This window comes from Micropterus salmoides, unplaced genomic scaffold (assembly GCF_014851395.1).
Source record: "Micropterus salmoides isolate LMB-PRFRI ecotype aquatic unplaced genomic scaffold, ASM1485139v1 Ms_hic_scaffold_10, whole genome shotgun sequence".
Classification (NCBI taxonomy): Eukaryota; Metazoa; Chordata; class Actinopteri; order Centrarchiformes; family Centrarchidae; genus Micropterus; species Micropterus salmoides.
Genome location: NW_024040041.1, coordinates 676,848 through 697,907, shown reverse-complemented (window position 1 = coordinate 697,907; position 21,060 = coordinate 676,848). Strand labels below are relative to the sequence as shown.

The 21,060-nt window shown below is 42.5% G+C and overlaps 1 protein-coding gene across 2 annotated transcripts in view; it reads right to left on the bottom strand.

Moving 5' to 3' along the window:
* The window catches only part of smg1 (SMG1 nonsense mediated mRNA decay associated PI3K related kinase), a 145,305-nt gene that overhangs the window by 71,040 nt on the left and 53,205 nt on the right, over positions 1–21,060 (bottom strand). For both annotated transcript variants that reach the window (XM_038739044.1, XM_038739052.1), the window contains exons 15-25: positions 20,616–20,777; positions 19,306–19,424; positions 19,095–19,182; positions 18,901–19,002; positions 12,133–12,273; positions 6,523–6,749; positions 5,894–6,093; positions 5,536–5,697; positions 4,219–4,373; positions 3,980–4,113; positions 2,174–2,485 (exon numbers count right to left, since the gene is read on the bottom strand). In XM_038739044.1, the coding sequence (XP_038594972.1) occupies positions 2,174–2,485; positions 3,980–4,113; positions 4,219–4,373; positions 5,536–5,697; positions 5,894–6,093; positions 6,523–6,749; positions 12,133–12,273; positions 18,901–19,002; positions 19,095–19,182; positions 19,306–19,424; positions 20,616–20,777 (1,802 nt within the window). The remainder of the gene's footprint in view (positions 1–2,173; positions 2,486–3,979; positions 4,114–4,218; positions 4,374–5,535; positions 5,698–5,893; positions 6,094–6,522; positions 6,750–12,132; positions 12,274–18,900; positions 19,003–19,094; positions 19,183–19,305; positions 19,425–20,615; positions 20,778–21,060) is intronic.

Below are 21,060 nucleotides of genomic sequence, written 5' to 3'. Positions count from 1 at the left end.
TGTTAGTGCTGTAAAAGAGCAGTTGGCAGCGTTGGTAACGGTATTGCACAGCATTAAAATCTGTTGATTGTGATATCCTTTCTTGTTGGACAAAAGATTATACAGGTGCTGGTCATATAATTAGAATATCATCAAAAAGTTGATTTATTTCAGTAATTCCATTCAAAAAGTGAAACCTGTATAATTTATACATTCATTCCACTCAGACTGATATATTTCAAGTGTTCATTCCTTTTAATTTTGATGATTATAACTGACAACTAGTGAAAACCCCAAAATCACTATCTCAGAAAAATTAGAATATTGTAAAAAGGTTCAATATTGAAGACACCTGGTGCCACACTCTAATCAGCTAATTAACTCAAAACACCTGCAAAGGCCTTTAAATGGTCTCTCAGTCTAGGTTCTGTAGGCTACACAATCATGGGGAAGACTTCTGACTTGACAGCTGTCCAAAAGACGACCATTGACACCTTGCACAAGGAGGGCGAGACACAAAAGGTCATTGCTAAAGAGGCTGGCTGTTCATAGAGCTCTGTGTCGAAGCACATTAATAGAGAGGCAAAGGGAAGGAAAAGATGTGGTAGAAAAAAGTGTACAAGCAATAGGGATAACCGCACCCTGGAGAGGATTGTGAAACAAAACCCATTCAAAAATGTGGGGGAGATTCACAAAGAGTGGACTGCAGCTGGAGTCAGTGCTTCAGGAACCACCACGCACAGACGTATGCAAGACATGGGTTTCAGCTGTCGCATTCCTTGTGTCAAGCCACTCTTGAACAAGACAGCGTCAGAAGCGTCTCACCTGGGTTAAAGACAAAAAGGACTGGACTGCTGCTGAGTGGTCCAAAGTTATGATCTCTGATGAAAGTAAATTTTGCATTTCCTTTGGAAATCAAGGTCCCAGAGTCTGGAGGAAGAGAGGAGAGGCACAGAATCCACGTTGCTTGAAGTCCAGTGTAAAGTTTCCACAGTCAGTGATGGTTTGGGGTGCCATGTCATCTGCTGGTGTTGTTCACTGTGATTTCTGAGGTCCAAGGTCAACGCAGCCGTCTACCAGGAAGTTTTAGAGCACTTCATGCTTCCTGCTGCTGACCAACTTTATGGAGATGCAGATTTAATTTTCCAACAGGACTTGGCATCTGCACACAGTGCCAAAGCTACCAGTACCTGGTTTAAGGGCCGTGGTATCCCTGTTCTTAATTGGCCAGCAAACTCACCTGACCTTAACCCTATAGAAAATCTATGGTTTATTGTGAAGAGGAAGATGCGATACGCCAGACCCAACAATGCAGAAGAGCTGAAGGCCACTATCAGAGCAACCTGGGCTCTCATAACACCTGAGCAGTGCCACAGACTGATCGACTCCATGCCACGCCGCATTGCTGCAGTAATTCAGGCAAAAGGAGCCCCAACTAAGTATTGAGTGCTGCACATGCTCATACTTTTCATGATCATACTTTTCAGTAGGCCAACATTTCTAAAAATCCTTTTTTTGTATTGGTCTTCAGTAATATTCTAATTTTCGGAGATATGAATTTGGGATTTTCATTAGTTGTCAGTTTTAATCATCACAATTAAATGAAATAAACATTTGAAATATATCAGTCTGTGTGTAATGAATGAATAAAATATCAAAGTTTCACTTTTTGAATGGAATTACTGAAATAAATCAACTTTTTGATGATATTCTTATTATATGACAAGCACCTGTAAATACCTTTTAGATAGGGCTGTAATGGTTCTAAAAGCGAGACCGAAAGAACACCACAAACGTCCACATTCTCGTGTCACAATTCCAAGTTACAGAACCGCTCCCCGGACTGTAGAGCTCTCATTAATACAGTATAACTGTGGCAGCAGCAGAGGTGTATTTGTATTTCTAGTAGGTTATTTCATTCATACTTCACACTCCACCTTTATTTCAGTACTTACTATTTTGATCTGCTCCCGGCGATTTATTAATTATAATAATAATAATGGCTGAATCGGGCAGAAAAAAAAGAGGTATGATTCGAGCCATGGAGAATAGTTACACCCCTACTTTAAACGGAATGAAATTTCATTGTTTTAATTCTTAAAATAAAATCTTTAATGTGTGCAGGATTTCTTCTTCATTTAAAAAAATGTTCTCTTTTACTGATTTGCCAGAGTTTGTCCTATAATGCACTCACCCAGCTTGTCCTTACTGCTGGAGAGCAAGCTGTAGTCCTCTCCAGGCAGCAACTCCAGCTGAGCCCCGCACTCAGCCAGATCTCCCTCCTCAAAGCAGCTCAGAGCCTGGACGTAGTTGAAATCTGTCCTGAGATTGATGCTGACTGGACTGGTGGAGTTCTGTTTGACAGCATGGACGGTGGCCTGCCACTCCTTAACAGAGGCCCAATCACAGAGTGCCACGTAACACTGACAGGCTTTGTTGGCCAGGAAGTTGATCACCTCAGAAGAGCACTCACTGGACTTCAGCAGCACAGTCTTCCTGCTGTCACCTTTCAGAGGAATGAAAAAACATAAAAAAAACACTGTGCTGCAGTCCTGCTGCAGTGCATTACAGTATTGACAGCAGTATTTAACAAAGGCAAGGCACCAGCCTCAGCCCGATTAAGGTGCCAGGAGCTACAATGTTAATAAATTCTCTTATTATTGTTATTATACATTCTGAAGCCATCAAAAAAATCTCTACTTAAAGAGCAACTCTACAATAACTCTTGTAAAGGAGAAAAGTGCTTTTGCAGTGACTAAACTTGATTAAAGCTGTAAAGTCATGTCTCATACTGGATTTGTTAGGTTATATAATTAGGTTATTTAGACGAAAGACATGCTTTATATTCCTGTGTAGAGAGGAAACCAACTCGCGCTCTACTGGAATCTAATAATTCATTAATAATGACTCATTTAAGAGACCTACAATTGCTCTATATGTCAGAGGTCACACACCTCTGGAGCAACTAGGGGTAAAATGTCTTGCTCAGGGACACATTGGTTGGTGTGTCGCTACCACCAAAGGTATGGGTCTTATCCAGTGCGACATCACAGTAATACATTCAGGCATGCACACTGGTCAGGGGGAAAAAAGGTGAGAAGGATATGCAAGCAAAGAAAGCTTACATGTTGAACAGACAATGTGCATTTGTCTACTGCAACAAGAGAAAAATTCTTTGTGTTGAAAATTATTTCAACGCTATTTTAGCACTATTTTCTAGAAATCATCAATGCTAAAAAAGATTGAAGTTGTGGCGGTCCTCCCCCAGATAATTTAGAGCATTAAACACTTAATTTCCTGCATTGTGGTGAATTTTCTGCACCATTTTCTGCCTTTCCTACATCAATTTATGGTGGAAATGTTTTTTATTTATATAAAGGGAAATGCAAAAATTAGGTGGCAGTTGAAAACAGAATATAATGCAACATTTATGGGTTGATAAAAGTAGGCTAAGTTATAAATTGGCAACATTACTGTATCAGTCAGGACAGTTAACATTGTAAGCTAGCTTACTTATTAGACAGTTGGTTCGGCAGTAAGGTTCTAGTATAGGTCCTATTTAACTTTTAGGAGTTTGCATGCCTGTACATTACTGCGAGTTGTGTACCTATTACAGTGGAAAAGAAACATCCTGCAGCACAAAGGTAACTTGTTTTAACCTCAAACTGGGTAGGGGATGAGTCTGTCAGTTGCCAGGTCATGAAGTTATTCATCCACATATGATGATATTCAAGCATTAAAACCATTTATTTGTCCATGAACCATGCAGATATTAAATGACTGCTTGATAGATATCCGTTTTTCAGCTACATACAGATACATTTTAGGTCATTAATGGGCCCTCTAATATTAGTACTGTACTAAACTTTGAATGTACTCAAGTCTGTCTGTCTCTTTGAGTTCATCTGAGTTAAATTGAATTAATTTAGACTTAATGTTAATGAATGAAAATACAGGAGGATAGTTGGAGTGAATTAAAAGGCAGGTATTTGCTGGTTACCGTTGATGGTGTGTTTGGGGCTGCTCGTGTTGCTAGAGAGTCTGAGAACACAGCCTTCAGAGCTTTTGATGCTGCACTCCATCCCTGTAGCCGCAGAAAGCTGATCTTGATACTCCAGTGCTGCTTTCTCAAACCTACACACACGATTTAGTAGAGGACAACCAAACAAATGAACCAGAAAATGTGGATGATTTAGTGAGTATCTGGCTGAGTTGTGAGGATGTGGGGTTAAGGCTTACCGTCCCTCAGCCTGCAGGGCGACTGATGACAGCCAACCCAGACTCCTGCCACTGGTGAAGAGGCTCCAGGCTGCCAGGCCCTGGATGGCCTCGGGACAATGCAGCTCACACAGGGCCTCCACAAGTAACATCAGAGGAACCTCCAGCTCTGAACCCTGATGAGCACACCATAACATGCCATTCAGCTAACCACATGATGATACTATCAAATAACCTCATACCTATATATTTCAAATAATGCTATTACATAGTACCTAAACACCAGCTATGTGCACTAGAGCCCAACCAATTTATCAGTCGGCCGATATTATTGGCCCCACGGCTCCTAGGGCCCAGAACCACAGTCCCACCAACACCCAGGAAGCAAGGCAACCCAGCCCAGGCCAGAAGCCTGCCACCCCCGCAGCCCCCCAAAGAAAACAGACAGCAGCAACAGCCCCTCAGCCCCAGGAGGCCACCAGACGCACCGAGCCCCTAAGCCCCACCTACCAGCCGCACGGGTCCCAGAGCAGCGAGGTCATAAACACCCACCCCACTAATTGATAGAGTTGATCAAGAGGGACCAGAGAGACTGGAATTTTGTCAATTGTTTTTTTTTTGGAAGCAGACATTAGCTGAACAAGAATCTAACACAGCTTCCTGCCAGAAAGTTATCTAGCTCCTCTGAAAAATGTGAAACGTTGTAGTTATAGTTGCAGGTCCTCCTTGGAGACTGTCATGCAGTATTAGATGCATTGAACAGCAGGTCACTGTATCATAGACAGCATGTTTTAGAGCCTGATGGTGGAGAAATGGTTTCTCGTAGCTTTGGTTAGAATTTAAGAGTGCTGATAAAGAGATAAGCTAATGTGAATGTGATACACTGAAAGTAGTTATTACCGCAGATTTTGTGAAAGTCAAATATACTTTTATTCTCCCCTCACTCTGTTTACAGATGGCTGAAAAAGTTGCACACCTTCTAGCAGCAAATATTTATGGATGTGCAATTGTTTATATATTAAGTTGTTGACAATATAACCCATTTAAGAAAAGGTTTTATAGCCTACATACAGAACAGCTGTTCTAAGTGTGGTGTGTACAGTAAAGGGGTCTAGTTTCCAAATCATTTTCAAATCAAGATATCAGCTCATAATTCGGCTCTTTTTCACTGTAATATCAGCATCGGGCCCCGAAGACCCATATCGGTCGGGCTCTGATGTGCACACAAATGATGAGCAGCTGCTTATTAAAATGTCTGTGCACATCCCTGCTGCACACAACATGTTACCCACATGTTACTCACCTAAAAGCTTCATTTAACAGTGGATTTGCACTGACCTGGGTGCTGCTGTTCTTAATCTCTGTAAGCAGGTCGAAACCATGACGAATTGTTACTGCCGGCTGGCCCGACAGAAGACCGACCCTCATCAGTGCTAGTCGGATCCTCGTCAGCCAGTCTTGGCATGTCTGACGGTTGGTGAAGAAGAACGTCCTGATGCCCTAAGACACAGAGTGGGAGGAATTCATTATATGATTTATACACACGCCAATCCCATTACTAAAGAGATGTGGTTGCCAATCTGAACCAATGTTAATGCCTGATATTCAAAATGTGTTTCTCGGCACTCTTCTAGATTGTCGTAATTTTGAACCAATCTTCAACCAGCAGTAAAGCCTGGAGCTTTTATTTGCACACCTTTGGTGGGGCAGTGAGCGCATTGGCGCAGCCCTCATATGCATTGTACATGAGCTTCTCCAGATTCTCCAGGTACTGAAGCAGCAGAGCAAGGCGGAGCTGATTGGAGTGGTGACCATCCCCATCACCCACAACACCAGCCCACGCTCCAACATCCTGTTCTGGGTTCAAACTGTGGGTAGCCAGGCTGCGGATCATACCTGAAAAACAGGGGTACAGAATGGAAGACAATGGAACACAGAATGGAAAACAATGGAAGGCTGATCTGGTGATCTAGAGGTTAAGGCGTTAATATTGAACTGCAGCATACTTGGGTCGGGTCCAGCAGGGGACCTTTGCTGTACGTTCTTCCCCATTTCTATCACCTCTATACTGCCTATCAAAAATTATTTAAAATAATGCTAATAACAATAACTGAAGCATATTGAAGTTTTTGTTCTTCTGAATTTCTTTTCTTCAATTCACTCTTCAAGTCACTAGTGCCCCCCTACAGAAAATAATGGACTATGCACATGTTCACCAAGTGCAGAATTTCTTTACAAAAAGCTGTTACAGAAACCCCAGATGCAAAAAGTCTTGAAATCCAAAAGTTCCAGTCACTCTGAACAAACTGGATCTAGTCTTTTTACCTTCAATGGTCTGAAAGGTGTCCTGAGCTCGGCCCAGCGGTGTTCGGAGTTTGGACAGGACAGTGAACTGTGCAGCCTCCCACACTGCCCACTGCCACAGCACCACCTCAGTTTTCAACAGTGCCTGTGACACTACACCTGGCCTGCTGCCATCTACACCGCCTCGGCAATCCCGTTTTTCCAGTCGCTGGCAGCTGTAGTACAGACGCTCCAGCCAGGGATCCTTGCTGTGGATACAGAACTGTGAAGCTTAGAAAGTCTCATTACCCTGACACCCGGGACCTATTCACAAGGTAACCATACACACACATCAACTAGCTCTATGGAGCAGGTCCTTTATCTGCAGAGGGAGTAGCCATGACCCTGAGGTATTCAGAAAAGGCCGTTTAATCAATTATGATCAACATGAACTAAAATCAGCAGAAAAGTAGTAGATTAGTAGAACGCAGCATTTGCATCCTGTCATACTGACAAAAATCTTGTTTTGGTTGTGGGGGAAAAACTATGGTGGAGTAAATCCAACATGTGTGTTGCTCTTACAACGTGAAACTACTTGGGGTGTGAATTTTGCTCTCTCTCGATTTCGACTCTTGGGGTCACGAGTTGATTCACAAATCTATTCTCTGTTCAAAAAGATTTCTGATTCAAAAATCGATTCTGGATTCAGTACACAGGGGTGTTTCTGGATCTACTCCACTCTGCTGTGAGCTAAGACAGGCAGTGTGGTAAATGCTGGTATAAAAGCAGCTCTGGGTGACTATAATGTGAGCAGGCATTTGTAGTGTTCCTAAAGCACTTTTTCATTTTGCTTAGGCGGCAGTTGGGATGAAACAGTTACCGGTTTAATTATAAACCATGGTAAAATTGGTTAGTATTACCAAACAAATTTTAATTGGCATGACTACGTTCAATTACCTTTGAAAAACTCACAGTAAATACTGTTCAGCATCAACCAAAGTTGGCAATAGTCTCCCAGAAGTAGGGGCACGCGTTTGGGTCAATGACAACACAACGGAAGAGAGATTTTTTGGCCTGCCTGAAGTCTGGTCATATTTAGTTTTTTTTATAAGAGTGCTGAGCAGGGCTGGGCCCAAAAAAAATAAAAAAATAAAAAAATCGGCCCTGGCATTTTCGGCCGAGGCGGCCATTTAGGGGGTCAGCTTGGTGCAAGCTATTTTTCAGAACATTTTTAAGAAATGCTTTCAAAAAGTGGTGCCTACATGTACCCCAGTGTGAATGCCTCCCAGGTTGAGCTACGTCTCTCTCTCTCTCCCTCTCTCTCCAGCTGATGTAGAAGCTACTGCAGCCCGGTAGCAAACATATCGGTTGTTGTCACACATTTGGCGGCCTCCATCTGAAGTTTTTTTTGGCCCGCAACGCAGGAAACAGAGAGCAGAGGAGGTGGGGGCTAGTAAGAGATGTGATTGGGCCAGCGTCAGTATAGAAAACTACCCAATGGGCCGCTGTCCGTGCTATGGGTCGATCGCCAGCCCGTTTTTTTTTTTTACAGTTAATAAATAATTTACAGTGGGGGAAATAAGTATTTGACCCCTTGCTGATTTTGCAGGTTTGCCCACTTACAAAGAATGCAACGATCTATAATTTTAATCATATGTACATTCTAACAGTGAAAGACAGAATCCCAAAGAAAATTCCAGAAAATCACATCATATGAATTTATAAAAATTGATAACCATCTGATGAGGAAAAACAAGTATTTGACCCCCTGGACAAACAGCATGTTAATATTTTGTAGAAAAGCCATTATTGGCCAGCACAGATGTCAAACGGTTTTTATAGTTGGTGACAAGGTTTGTGCACATTTCGGCAGGGATGTTGGCCCAATCCTCCCTGCAGACAGCCTCCAAATCATTCAGGTTCCGAGGTTGTCGCCTGGCAACTCGAATTTTAAACTCCCTCCAAAGATTTTCAATTGGATTCAGGTCTGGAGACTGGCTAGGCCACTCCAGAACCTTGATGTGCTTCTTCTTCAGCCACTCTTTTGTTGCTTTGGCGGTGTGCTTAGGGTCGTTGTCGTGCTGAAACACCCATCCTCGACCCATCTTCAGCTCTCTCACTGAGGGAAGGAGATGTTGGTCCAGAATTCCACGATACATGGCCCCGTCCATCCTCCCCTCAATACGATGGAGTTGTCCCGTCCCCTTGGCTGAAAAGCACCCCCAAAGCATGATGTTGCCACCACCATGCTTGACGGTGGGGATGGTGTTCTTTGGGTTGTACTCGGTGTTCTTTGCCCTCCAAACACGACGAGTTGAGGCCAAAAAGTTCTATTTTGGTCTCATCTGACCACATCACCTTCTTCCAGGCCTCTTCTGAGTCGTCCAGGTGGTGAATGGCGAACTTCATGCGGGCCTGTACATGTTTCTTCTTGAGCAGGGGGACCTTGCGTGCGCTGCAGGATTTCAATCCATGACGGCGTAGTGTGTTACCAACCGTTTCTTTTGTAACTGTGGTCCCAGCTGCCTTCAGTTGATTCATCAGTTCCCCCCTTGTGGTTTTGGGATGATTCCTCACCGTTCGCATGATCAGGGACACCCCACGAGGCGAGATCTTGTGTGGAGGCCCAGACCGAGGGAGGTTGGCGGTGGTGTGGTGCTTCTTCCATTTCCTGATAACTGCACCGACAGTTGATCTTTTCTCTCCAAGTTGCTTTCCGATTCTCTTGTAGCCCATCCCAGCCTTGTGCAGATCAACAATCTTGTCCCTGATGTCCGTAGAAAGCTCTTTGGTCTTGCCCATGGTGGTGATGTTGGATGCTGGTTGTTTGGGTGTTGACAGGTGTCTTTTATACAGGTAACGAGGTGAGGCAGGTGTATTTGATGTAGATAATTGGTTGGGATTGGGGCTGTGTCTTAAAGAAAGACTAACTGGCTTGTAGGAGTCAGGATACTTGCTGTTTGGTAGGGGGTCATATACTTGTTTTTCCTCATCAGATGGTTATCAATTTTTATAAATTCATATGATGTGATTTTCTGGAATTTTCTTTGGGATTCTGTCTTTCACTGTTAGAATGTACATATGATTAAAATTGTAGATTGTTGCATTCTTTGTAAGTGGGCAAACCTGCAAAATCAGCAAGGGGTCAAATACTTATTTCCCCCACTGTATGTTACACCGGCCCCAAAGGTGCATCGGCCCACCGGGCATTTGCCTGGTATGCCAGATTACCCATCCAGCCCTGGTGCTGAAGGAAACTTGATCTAAGAAAAATGGCTTATAGTGAATGCAGAATTAAGTTAACGTTTAGCTTTGGTTTATCTGTCTGACTTGCTAACAGCTTGCAAACTGAAGCTCTCAGTGTTAGCTACTCTTGTAAAACCTTTAGGTTTCAGAGGTAACCCCGGTTCTGATAACATGAGTGAGGTATCTGCGTAGTCCTCAGAAGCCCATGACTCAAACAGCTGGTCTTGGCCCACAGGATTTCCAGCTTCTCAGCCGCCCTCCTGCACGCTTCATGCAGGTCCATACCTGTGGCGAGTGGGGTGAGGAGGGGTTATTGGGAGAGACGCAGTTGGTTGAGCAAACTGTGCCGGTGCGAAGGAGGGATCATCATCGTCCTCCCCCTCGGAGAAGAGAATGTCGACCAAGATGTTAGAGTTGCCAGATTCCTTGTCATCTCATCTCCCAGTAGAGAATCAAAATGATCAGCTGGCATGCAATCATTGAATCCCACGAGCAAGGGAGTCCTGTGGTGGGGGTTTTATCGCTGGCACGGGGGCAAGCAGCGGTGTAGCTGGTGTGCTATCCGCCGGTATGTTAAGCTTCGAGAGCGCCATGGTAAGCGACTTATAGTCGAAGCAGAAATTAGCAACCCGGCTGCTAGTGTGGAGGCTTAGCCAACACTAGTGAGGTGGCTAGCTGGGCTAAGGTGCTTGGTGTTACGGTTTGGCAAAAGCCTAACAAAGTAGCTACGGTTAGCTGTATGGAGGCAGCAACAGCAGTGTAAAAGACTTCTCACTGAAAATGCCAGATTTCTATGGTGAAGAGATCGGGATTCCGTCCACGACACAGAACAATTAGCGTCCGGCGATCGAGTGGTTAACTCAATCTGTGGAAAGTTAATCAACATTCCCGTTAGCAGTCGCGTTGAGAGATGTAGCTCTCTGAGCGAAAAGAGGTTTTTGAATGAGCTTATGACTCTGCATCATCCCTTTTATTGGGAGAAGACGTCCCTCCTCCTGATGCAGTCGTCAAGACTGCCAGTCAGTGGGGCTGGCGTATTGTAATCGGACCTCTGAGGACTACGCAGAGGGGCGTACCCCCTATAGTGAGATACCGAGCGAATGTTTGAAAGGCAACACTACACGTTGTTCTGCTGCTGTGTCATGTGTGCAGTAGAGCCCGACGACCGATTCATCGGTCGTTCGATAATAGGAGCTAATTGCATTTAAATCATCAGCGTTTATAACCGCAGATATACAGAGTCTGATCCTTCACTCATGTCATGAGTGCTGCATAGTTTGCCCACCAGAGGGCCCTCTGCAGCTCCTCTGTCAACTCTGTTAACAGACATGATTGTAGATTTCTGAAACAGTGTGGCAGTTCTAGTCAACAGTCCTATTACTTCTCCCTAGTTCATCTCTTCTAAATATTCTCTAACATCAGGTAGGTAGGGTATTCTAAATATATCTACGAGCCATTTGTCTGTAGTTACACTAGGAGTGTCAGAAATTATTAAACTAGAGCGGACATGTAAAGAAATGTGAGCTGAACAAGAATCTAACAGCTTCCTGCCAGACAAAGTTATCTAGCTCCTCTGAAAAATGTGAAACATTGTAGTTATAGTTGCAGGTCCAGGTCCAAAAGTTTGATACAGATTTAAAACATGTACATGTTGTGTGTGAGTGTGATGTAGACTGGCAGGTTTGTTGTGAGCAGTAATGTGGCAGCGGAATAGTTATTTAAGGTGTTGCGTTCGCTGTCACAGATGATTAACCAAGACCAGAAACAATGAGCGAGGGTCTATTAAAGACTTCCGATACAATTAATGACGGTCATAAGTTACATGCATCTCCATCTACACTGTGTAGAGGAGATACAAAACAAAACGTGGTTAGTTAACCGATGTTTTGTGGCGATAACAGTTTGAAGTTAAGTAGATCTATTTCAAAAACATGTCAACCTGAACTCATTTATTTTATTTGCCAACTTAAGTTTATATTTGCAGGTGGCAAGTGCTAATTTTGGACCGAGCGCTAACTAGCCAGTAGCCAGCCACAATGCTTACTGCAACTGTGTTTTACAGAAGCCCAAAAGGACACATAGTAATTCAACATTTACAGCAGTGAGGAGAAACTATAAATAGATGAAAAAAAATTGATTTGTGGAAGTTGTAAGTCAATTCAGAATCTAAAGATAAGAATCATGATTCTTATGTGAACTGGTATTTTCCCCCTAGAAACTACTCACTAAAAACTTCACCATGAGCTAAATTTAGCAAGATTTATTACAGCCTAACAATCTGTCAAACCGTATGCTTCAGTACAGACCCATGCTGAATCCATCTCTATCCCAAGGACTGTAAGTGCAAAGGCCAAGTAGTTTGTGTAAAACCTATGCAATTAATGGCTGTGTCACCAAGATAGGTACCCTCCACGGTGCAGGACTCCATATAAGATGAAGCTGATGAGGTCGCTGAAGTCCTGGGGGTGGAAGGTGCTGCTTGGAGCTCGGCTCATGTGGTGGCGGATGGCCAGTGAGATCTTCCTCATCTCAGGGTGGCTGTGGTTACTGTGGACAAAAATCACACACGTATATTTAATAAGACCCAATCGTGTGAATGAAATCATTGACCCATGACACATTGATCTGTATTTTGTTAACCCTAAGATTAACAATTAGAAACATAGCAGTACTAGAGAATGACTTTCTTCAGCTTTAACTTTCAATTTAATTGACTTGATTAGTATTCAAGGTAAACTAATTTGTCATTGTGCAACAAGAATCCTAAGCAACTCAAAAACGTGTTACAAAAGTAGAAGAAGAATAATTAAAGCTCGGTGGGAGCGACAGCTGCGGCCACATAACTTAAGGCTGGCTGATGCAGCCCTGAACTGGACTCTGCACCTACATGTGTAAAAGATCTGACAATGAGAGGATGGGTGCAACGATTACTTATTTCGAAACACTGAATTCTGATTGTCACACAAGGCTTACTTCCTGTTGCCAATAGATGATGCACATTTAACATAATAATATTAAAGCTGGAAGCAGCGTTAGGCGGGGCCCTTGCACATGTAGCATGTCCAGATGTGAGGCGGCCACGTAGCAGATTCTGGAGCTCTGCCAGTGCAGCTGTGAATTTGCCACGCATTTCGGATACTGTACAAAGTTGTTAATGGTCACTTCCTTTGTCCCATTTGTGGCGCTTAGGAGCACTTGGCGCTACGACTACAGGTGGATATTGGCGTGTAGATGTGTTCGGGGCAGGAAATTTATGAAGCAGGCAAAAGTTTGATACAGATTTCAACATGTACAGTTAAGTTACGACGACTTCCTGTTTCATGGCGAAGCATGGAACTCCGCCACTCCACGAAAACTCACCATTTGTACAACTTTTAATCGTCAAAAGGTTTAGACTGCACAGCAAAAATCTTAAGTCGGTCGGACTAAATCCCTATGAGGATTTTGTTAAAGTACGGAGTGAGTGAGTAAATTATCCAAAAATGACCATAAAATTCAAAATGGCCGACTTCCTGTTGGGATTAGGCCATCGCTCTAAGGAGGATTTTTGTACATCCACAGAAATTTCGTACACGTAGATTGAAACTTAGTCCAGGGGCTGTTCTGTAGGGGGCGCTAGCGAGCCATTTTGCCACGCCCATGCGCAAAATCCATAAGATACAAAATCTTTCGCCACGCCTGAATTATGTGCAAAGTTTGGAGGTTACTTTGCAGAGGAGCGAGATTATGAATGGCCTTGAAGGTCAGGAGCAGAATCTTGAAATCAATGCGGTATTTAACTGGGAGCCAATGAAGCTGCTGAAGGACAGGAGTAATATGATTAATAGAAGGGTTTCTGGTGATGATACGGGCAGCAGAGTTCTGAACCAGTTGAAGTTTATGTATGGATTGGAAGACCAACGAGAAGAGAATTACAATAATCAATGCGGGATGTGACCAGTGTGTGAATGGGAATGGCTGTACTAGTGGGTGAGAGGGACGGTCGACAATTAATGTTACGTAAATGGAAGTATATTAATGTGAGCTTGAAATGAAAGAGTGCGGTCTAGGATCACACCCAGACTCTTGACCTGAGTGGAGGGGGAAACTGTAGAGTTGTCAATAGTATGAAAAACTGTCAGATTTAGTCAAAGTGGATCAGGTGCCAATGAGGACAACCTCGGTTTTGTCACTGTTAAGTTTGAGGAAGTTGCAAGAGAACCAGGATTTGATTTCCGTTTCCGGCAATCAGAGAGGGAGTCGGGTGGGAGAGATGTGGTAGGTTTGGTGGACAGGTAGAGCAGGGTGTCATCTGCATAGCAGTGGAAATGGATGTTAAATTTACAAAAGATATGGCCAAAGGAAGCAGATAAATGATGAACAGAAGGGGCCCCGGTAGTGACAGGGGATAGCTCTGATTTGAAATGCTTGAGCTGGATGAACTGAGTGCGGCCAGAGAGATATGATTTAAACCAGTCTAAGGGTGTGTCAGTGAATCCAACAGAGACTAATCTGTCAAGGAGGATGTTATGAGAGATGGGGTCAAAGGCTGCACTCAGATCAAGGAGGATGAGAGTAGTTAGAAGTCCGGAATCAGCTGCCATGAGAAGATCACTGGTGATTTTTACCAGAGCTGTTTTTGTGCTATGGCAGGGACAGAAACAAGTTTGGAATTGGTCATAGAAGTTATTGTCAGACATGTGTGCATGGACCTAAGGTATGACGATTAAGTACGCAACATTACAGCAAATCAAGTGAAACAGTGTAATTTTGTGTTTTAGTTTGTTTAAACTAATCATGTGAGCTTGCCTGCAATGATATGCGTGATAACTTTCATCGACCACTTGATCAATACAACAAAATTCAAATAGGCCAGGAAGGAACAAAGATGAAGAGAATAAACTGAGTGATGAACAATGTAAGTAGTGTAGGCGGTGCAGCACAGGTACAACCTGGAGGAGGATTAGTTTAAATTACAACAGTAAATTAAAAAAGTATATTGTTAATTGAATAGTAAAAAACTAAGTTTGATATTAATATATTCATTATGTTACTATATTCAATATAATTTCACATAGTAGTATATAACTTACCACTTGTAAAATATCAGGGCTCGACAATAATGGGCCAGTAAAAAGTAACGTCGGAACAGTTGAACTAGCAACTTACTGGCCCGATCGGGCCAGTGCAAACACATTAGTTTTTAAAAAAAAAATAAAGAATTAGAAACTCAACATCCTGCAGTTGTTTTGCAGCTCATGGCACGCACCATTGTCCAATCTAGATTTGTAGTTATGTGACGAGCGGTTGTGAAATGTTATTTCTCTAATCTCAATCAAGCGGCAACCTCTGGGTCTGAAAGTGAAACCATGCAGACGAACCTCAAAACTGCATTCTCTAACGGCCAAGCAGGGGGCAAAAATAAGTCGTTTTCCATTAGAAGTAATGGTAAAATGTTGCTACTTCTCAGCTATTACCTCAGTAAACACTTTCCTAATGAGTTTATGGTCTCAGTCGCTAGTTTCATGTATTCTTCAACATAAAATGATGATCATTGAACAAATGATGGTCCCATTTAGGGGGACGATAATGCAGCATATGCTTTTGGGCGGGACTACCTTGTGATTGAAAGGTCACTACCATGGTGACCTGTCAATCAGGATAGAGGCGACTTGTATCTGCTGCTCTGTGTACAGTTGTTTTTATTAAACGGCTGTCAGTAGGAGAGAGAGCACGTCATGTTTGAGTCTGTCAGTATGTTTTGTTTTAAAAGTAAATTGTTTTGTCAACCTTTTTATTTTTTTTATAATTTTAACTGATTACATTTTAGCTTAGTTTTTTTAATATCCAGGATATATTTAATAACCAATTAAACATGTTAACAGTATAACATAACTTATAAGTGTTTGGTTTTGTTGTAACACTGATAAATAAATAACACTTGGAGGAGGGACAGTAAAAATTGTCTTCGGGCCAGTAAGTTTCAAACCCACTGGCCAGGTAAATCTAAAATGCTCCGTATTTGTATAGCGCCTTTCTAGTCTTTTCAACCACTCAAAGCGCTTTTACACTACATCTGCATTCAACAGTTATACACATTCATACACTGAGCTGAACTGTATGAATGTGTGTGAATGTTAGTTTCCGTTTGAGCACTTAGGCTCAGTGCTCAAACAGAAACTAACATTCACACACATTCATACACTGGCGGAACAGCCGCCAGTGGCAATTCGAGGTTCAGTATCTTGCCCACGCAACCAGGAGGAGCCAGGCCTTCCAACCGCCGACCTTCCAATTAACGGGCCCGCTCTACCTCCTGAGCCGTAACGTTGAGCCCTGAATATTAATTCAAATTACAACTGTTTCAGTTTGGGGTTGTTTTTTATTGCTCTAGGCTACATGATAGTCTCCAACCTTGATTTTGGGCAGGCTACTAACTCTTCCGTAATCATAACAGTTTATGCAGAACATTGAGTTCAACAATAAAGTTTGTTGCAGCACATCAAACTTTTCTTTAAATCCCGCTCCAGCCAGGCTGTGATTGATCTGTTCACAAAAAGTGACAATGACAAGAGCATCGGCTTTATGAAAAGTTGAATTTGTTTCAATAAAAAGCACCGATTTAGCTAAAAAGCTGGCTAACGTTAGCCAAACCCACACGCTCTTTGAATGTTCCCTGTGGTCTTCTGTCTTACCGTTTCAGCTGCTGGTTGAGCATCTCACTCTTGTTTTTCAGGAACGGGGCTGTTCAAGTGACCACCGGCCAACCGGGCATTGCGGGGTTGGAGATTATGGTCGGTTGTACAAATTTTGGAGCGTTTAAGGGTGAAATAGGCGCATGGTAGATCCCTGCGCCTAACACACAGTCGCTACTCTCTGCCTGTCTAGTATTTTTGGCTATGCATTATAAATAAATACATTCACCTACACTTTTAGCAAACAAACTTTTGGACAAACAGGATTTTCACATATATCTTCAAAATTTAATACCTTGTTAAATGGCGATTAAGACTTAAGTACTTTTGAATGGCCTTAATAATTAAATTTTGCGAAAATTTACTTTAAAGACTTTTTAAGACCCTGCAGACACCCTGAAATGGTCAATCTATCAGAAATAATTGAATGCTTCTTTTATTTATAGATCATTCATTTATTTTCAGAGTAGTGCCCGATCAAGTAAACCGCGGACCACAGATCAAGTGCAATAGCTTGATCTGGGATGTTGTGGTAGAGCCAAGTCTGTTAATAACATTTACTCATCTAGTTTATTTTCCTACAACCTGACATTAGCCAGAGTTATGGGGCTTTTAAGAACATAAGTGAAGCAAGCGTTGGAGGCGGCACGATTACATACAAAGTCAACGCAGAGACGCAGATGGGTAATGGTATAGACTTCCTATAGTTCATGCTGGGTCAGTTTAGCCCATATCCCACCTCTCTTCCCCCTCTTCCTGTGGCAACTGCACCACTGCCGTGATGTATGGTCCAGCTGGACTGGCTGGGTGTCAAGGTCTGCTGCACTTATTCCAATCCCTGCACTTAGTTTTCCAACATTGATTAGTGTCTTTTTTCATGTAACTGTTGCTTCCAGAGATGATGTGCTTCACATCAGGTAAAAAATTGAGATTGCTACATTGTTTTAAAGTTTGAAGGAGCTACTGGCCTCTGCATGTGCACACACCATGCTCGGTTGTGGTATTATGATGATAATTGTAAATATTATTATATCAGGGTACCCCGAGGATTCTCAAAGTTAATTTTAAGACTTTTTAAGACCTTTTTAATACCACCTAGGATGAAATTTAATACCAACTCATTCACTGCCGTATAATGAAAAATCTGTATGAATTTTAATGCCAGAGGAAGTTATTTACAAAGTTACATTTATTTAATAAAACATTTTTATTATAATACATTAATATTTAACACACTATAGCTTTTTGGGGTGTGTTTGTATCGTCACACGCCTAATTTCAGCCCCTATGTCCCACCACTTTTCAACACAAAGTCACGTCCTTGATTCATATCACTTAGCTCACATGCACGATTTACAATATTGGGTTCACGAAAACAAGACAAGAAAATTTTGAGCACTAAACACTTAATTTCCGCACCAATTTATGGTAGAATTGTCTTTATTTATATAAAGTGATTCAGATGACAATTCATATTTGTTTCTTCTATATTTAATGTGCATTGCATGTTTTCTTACTGTGCAAATAAACCTCTCTCAAGCAATTCCATTGGGGTTTTTTAAACATTTCTTGTTGCAAGCCATTTTTCAGAACATATTTAAAAAAGCTTCAAAAAAAGTGATGGAGACATGTCCCCAGTATCCCCAGTGTAAATTACACCTATGAAATGAATCCAATATTTGTGCACTAAGAACTCTTAAGGGGTGAAATCAAAAATACTAACAAATTGTGCAGTATGAGCTGTTACAATTAGTTCCAAATTGGCTAGATAAGGTAATGTAATTTAATGTGATTATTCCTCCTCTTCGGTTTGTGCATCTTAAGGCTGTTTGAAATATAGCGTTATATAGTATTGGCTTGAAAGCAGCAGGGATAAGGAGTTGGGCTCTGGTTTGTTTGTTACACTACAACAGCGGCGCAACGCCGACACACAGACACTGTACTCATACACAAATGTCTCTCCATTGCTGTTGTAACATTAACTGACCAGGAACCTGCAGCCACTGTCCTCGGCATCAACTGCCACTTGTCCGTCTCTGGCTTTCTGAATTTCAGACACTTTCCCATTCTCAGGCGACGAGCTAGCGTTAGCTTGTTAGTAGCCCATCAGAAACGTTTTGTTTACTTTCCCTAACTGACTGATTCGCCCAGAGCTGGATGACAGAGCTTGTGCAGCGCGAACACTCCACAGTTCAGAGCATAAAGCTGAACACTGACGTAAACAGTAACATTATCTGTACTGCCGTATAACAGTGTCACACCAAACGGAGTAAAAGATAAAGTCACACACATAAAAAGTGTTTATCTATGTTACGGCATTTATTTAATTCTACGAAAGGACAACAAATTTAAGACCTTGGTGAACGAAATTTAATACTTTGGAATATGAAATTTAATACTTTTAAGACCCCGCGGGTACCCTGTATATACAAGATGTCAAACAGATTTGGTATATGGCAAATAGTTTCATTTTATTTGGGATGCCCCCCAGTTGTCTTACCTTAAAGCCACATCAAGGGGGATTGTCTTGAGCAGCTTGCCATAGGCCTGCCTCACCCTCACTGCTGAATGGACCAATTGGACTCTGCACACATCAAGACACCTAACAGCGAGAAAACATGCCTACTTTACAGATCAAATTTAAAAGACTGTCTGAAAGCAGTTTAAGCTTGTGTGTATAAGTATGGCGTTCACCTCTGCAGCAGCTCATTGGACAGAGATGAAGAGAGGACCTGTAAGCTGTGGCAGGTTTGAAGGCAGATACTTTGATCCTCATTCAGACCTTTCCAGAGAAAATGAGGAGGAAAATCATTCAACATTACTGAAGAATTACTGATGGCCTGTCAGCCTGTGGAAAACACAAGGTGAAAAACGTCTTTGTTGGAAATGCTGACACTGGGCTCACCGTTAGCCAGCAGCCCCCTGCAGAACTTGTTGAAGGAGGGCAGGGAGAAGAGAGGGCTATAAGTTTCTGACTTCTTCATCAGCACAGAGATTTCCTGAGCCCACGTCAGCAGCAGCCTCCTGAGACCAACACAAAATTATCATATCATTTGAATCCAGTAACCAAGATGTCTTGCTGAAGTGTTTGCCAATGCCAGATAGATTCTAGTCACAAAGGTGATATTGCTAAAGTCTGTCTGTCTGTGAATGAGAGTATTGGATGGAGCGCCACCTTATCTCCCTCTACAGTTTTGCTCCAATACCCCTCAAATGTGGCTTTGGCTGCTCAGTTCTTTTAGATGGCAGGTACATCATCATTAGTACAATTCAGCGCTTGCGCAACTACTAACACGCAGGCGGGCGCATGTGTGACTCTTAACGCAGGCTTCAGCAGCCAGGATTAAGTGATTTATAGTTAGATAAAATGATTCCCGACATCAGTGAAATTATAATCTGTTAGTTTTGGAGTTTGCTTTGGATTTGAAGAATAAATGTGTTTCAATCAACAAAGTATAAATAAATAGAAACCGGCAAATAATGAGCCATCTCCTAATGTGTCAACCAGACACGCTAGTGTCCTTCCACAGCATACCACTAATTTCTGTCTACCAGTTGGAAACAGTGAGGGCTGTCCCCGACTAAGGATTTACAGTCGAAACAGAATTGTCAAATCTTGCCTATAGTCGAGTATAGTGTTTGTGATTTGCTTTGTGCACTGCGATTGCGAGCGCACGGGGGGGGGGGGGGGGGTTTCCACACAATAGCCAATTTAAACAATAGTTCATTTAAACTGTACATGTCCAGCTAAACTGAGGCTTATTGTTAATCATTTTCTCTCTGCTCACCTGCCATTCACCGGTCTTGTGCAGAGATTTTGCGTGCATGCCGTGCGGCTGACAGCTAAATGCAAGTCGCGGTTGCTCACGGGTCTAATTCAAATACTATTTAAAAAGGATATATTCTTTGTGTGGTTCATCAATGGTGATAAATGATCCCAACGTCCCGTGAGGTGCCGACAACTAGCCACAACACTGCTGAAGCTGGTGCGTCACTACTGCAAGTGTTCCTCCTCTGCACCTTGCAGTTCTCCTCTACTATAAAATGGATTTCATAGGGCCCTAATTAAGAGTCACATGCAGCTTCATATGCATGCACACGTGTGGGACTTTCAGGAAGTCATCAAATGAGCGTACATACGAGCGTCTCATGCTCCATGACACTTTACACATCCCCATAGTGTGTCTGTGTGTGAAAGACAGAAAGAGAAAGAACCTGGCCTCGGGGTAGAGGTGCTCCTTCACCAGCAGTCCTCCCAGAAGGCTTAGCAGTGTGCTGAAATGTTTCTTTGTTGCTGTGGTCACGGTGCTGATGACAGCGCCATCAAACAGGGATGGAGAAGATGATGACAGGCTGGATGAGATGAAATGATCATGTCTGGATAAACAAACACAAGGCCAGTTAAGAAGAGTAACAACGGAGGAGCAAGACCAGCTTCACCATGTTATTATGCACTGTATAGAGGTCATATTATGCTCATTTTCAGGTTCATATTTGTGTGTGTTGTACCAGAACAGGTTTACATGGTTTAAGTCTCAAAAATCATATTTTTATGATAGTGCACACTGCTGCATCACCTCTTCTCATCCTGTGTGTGTTGAACACTCAGTTTTATCTACCGAGTGAAGCCTCTCACTTCTATTTGATCTTTATTGGGAGT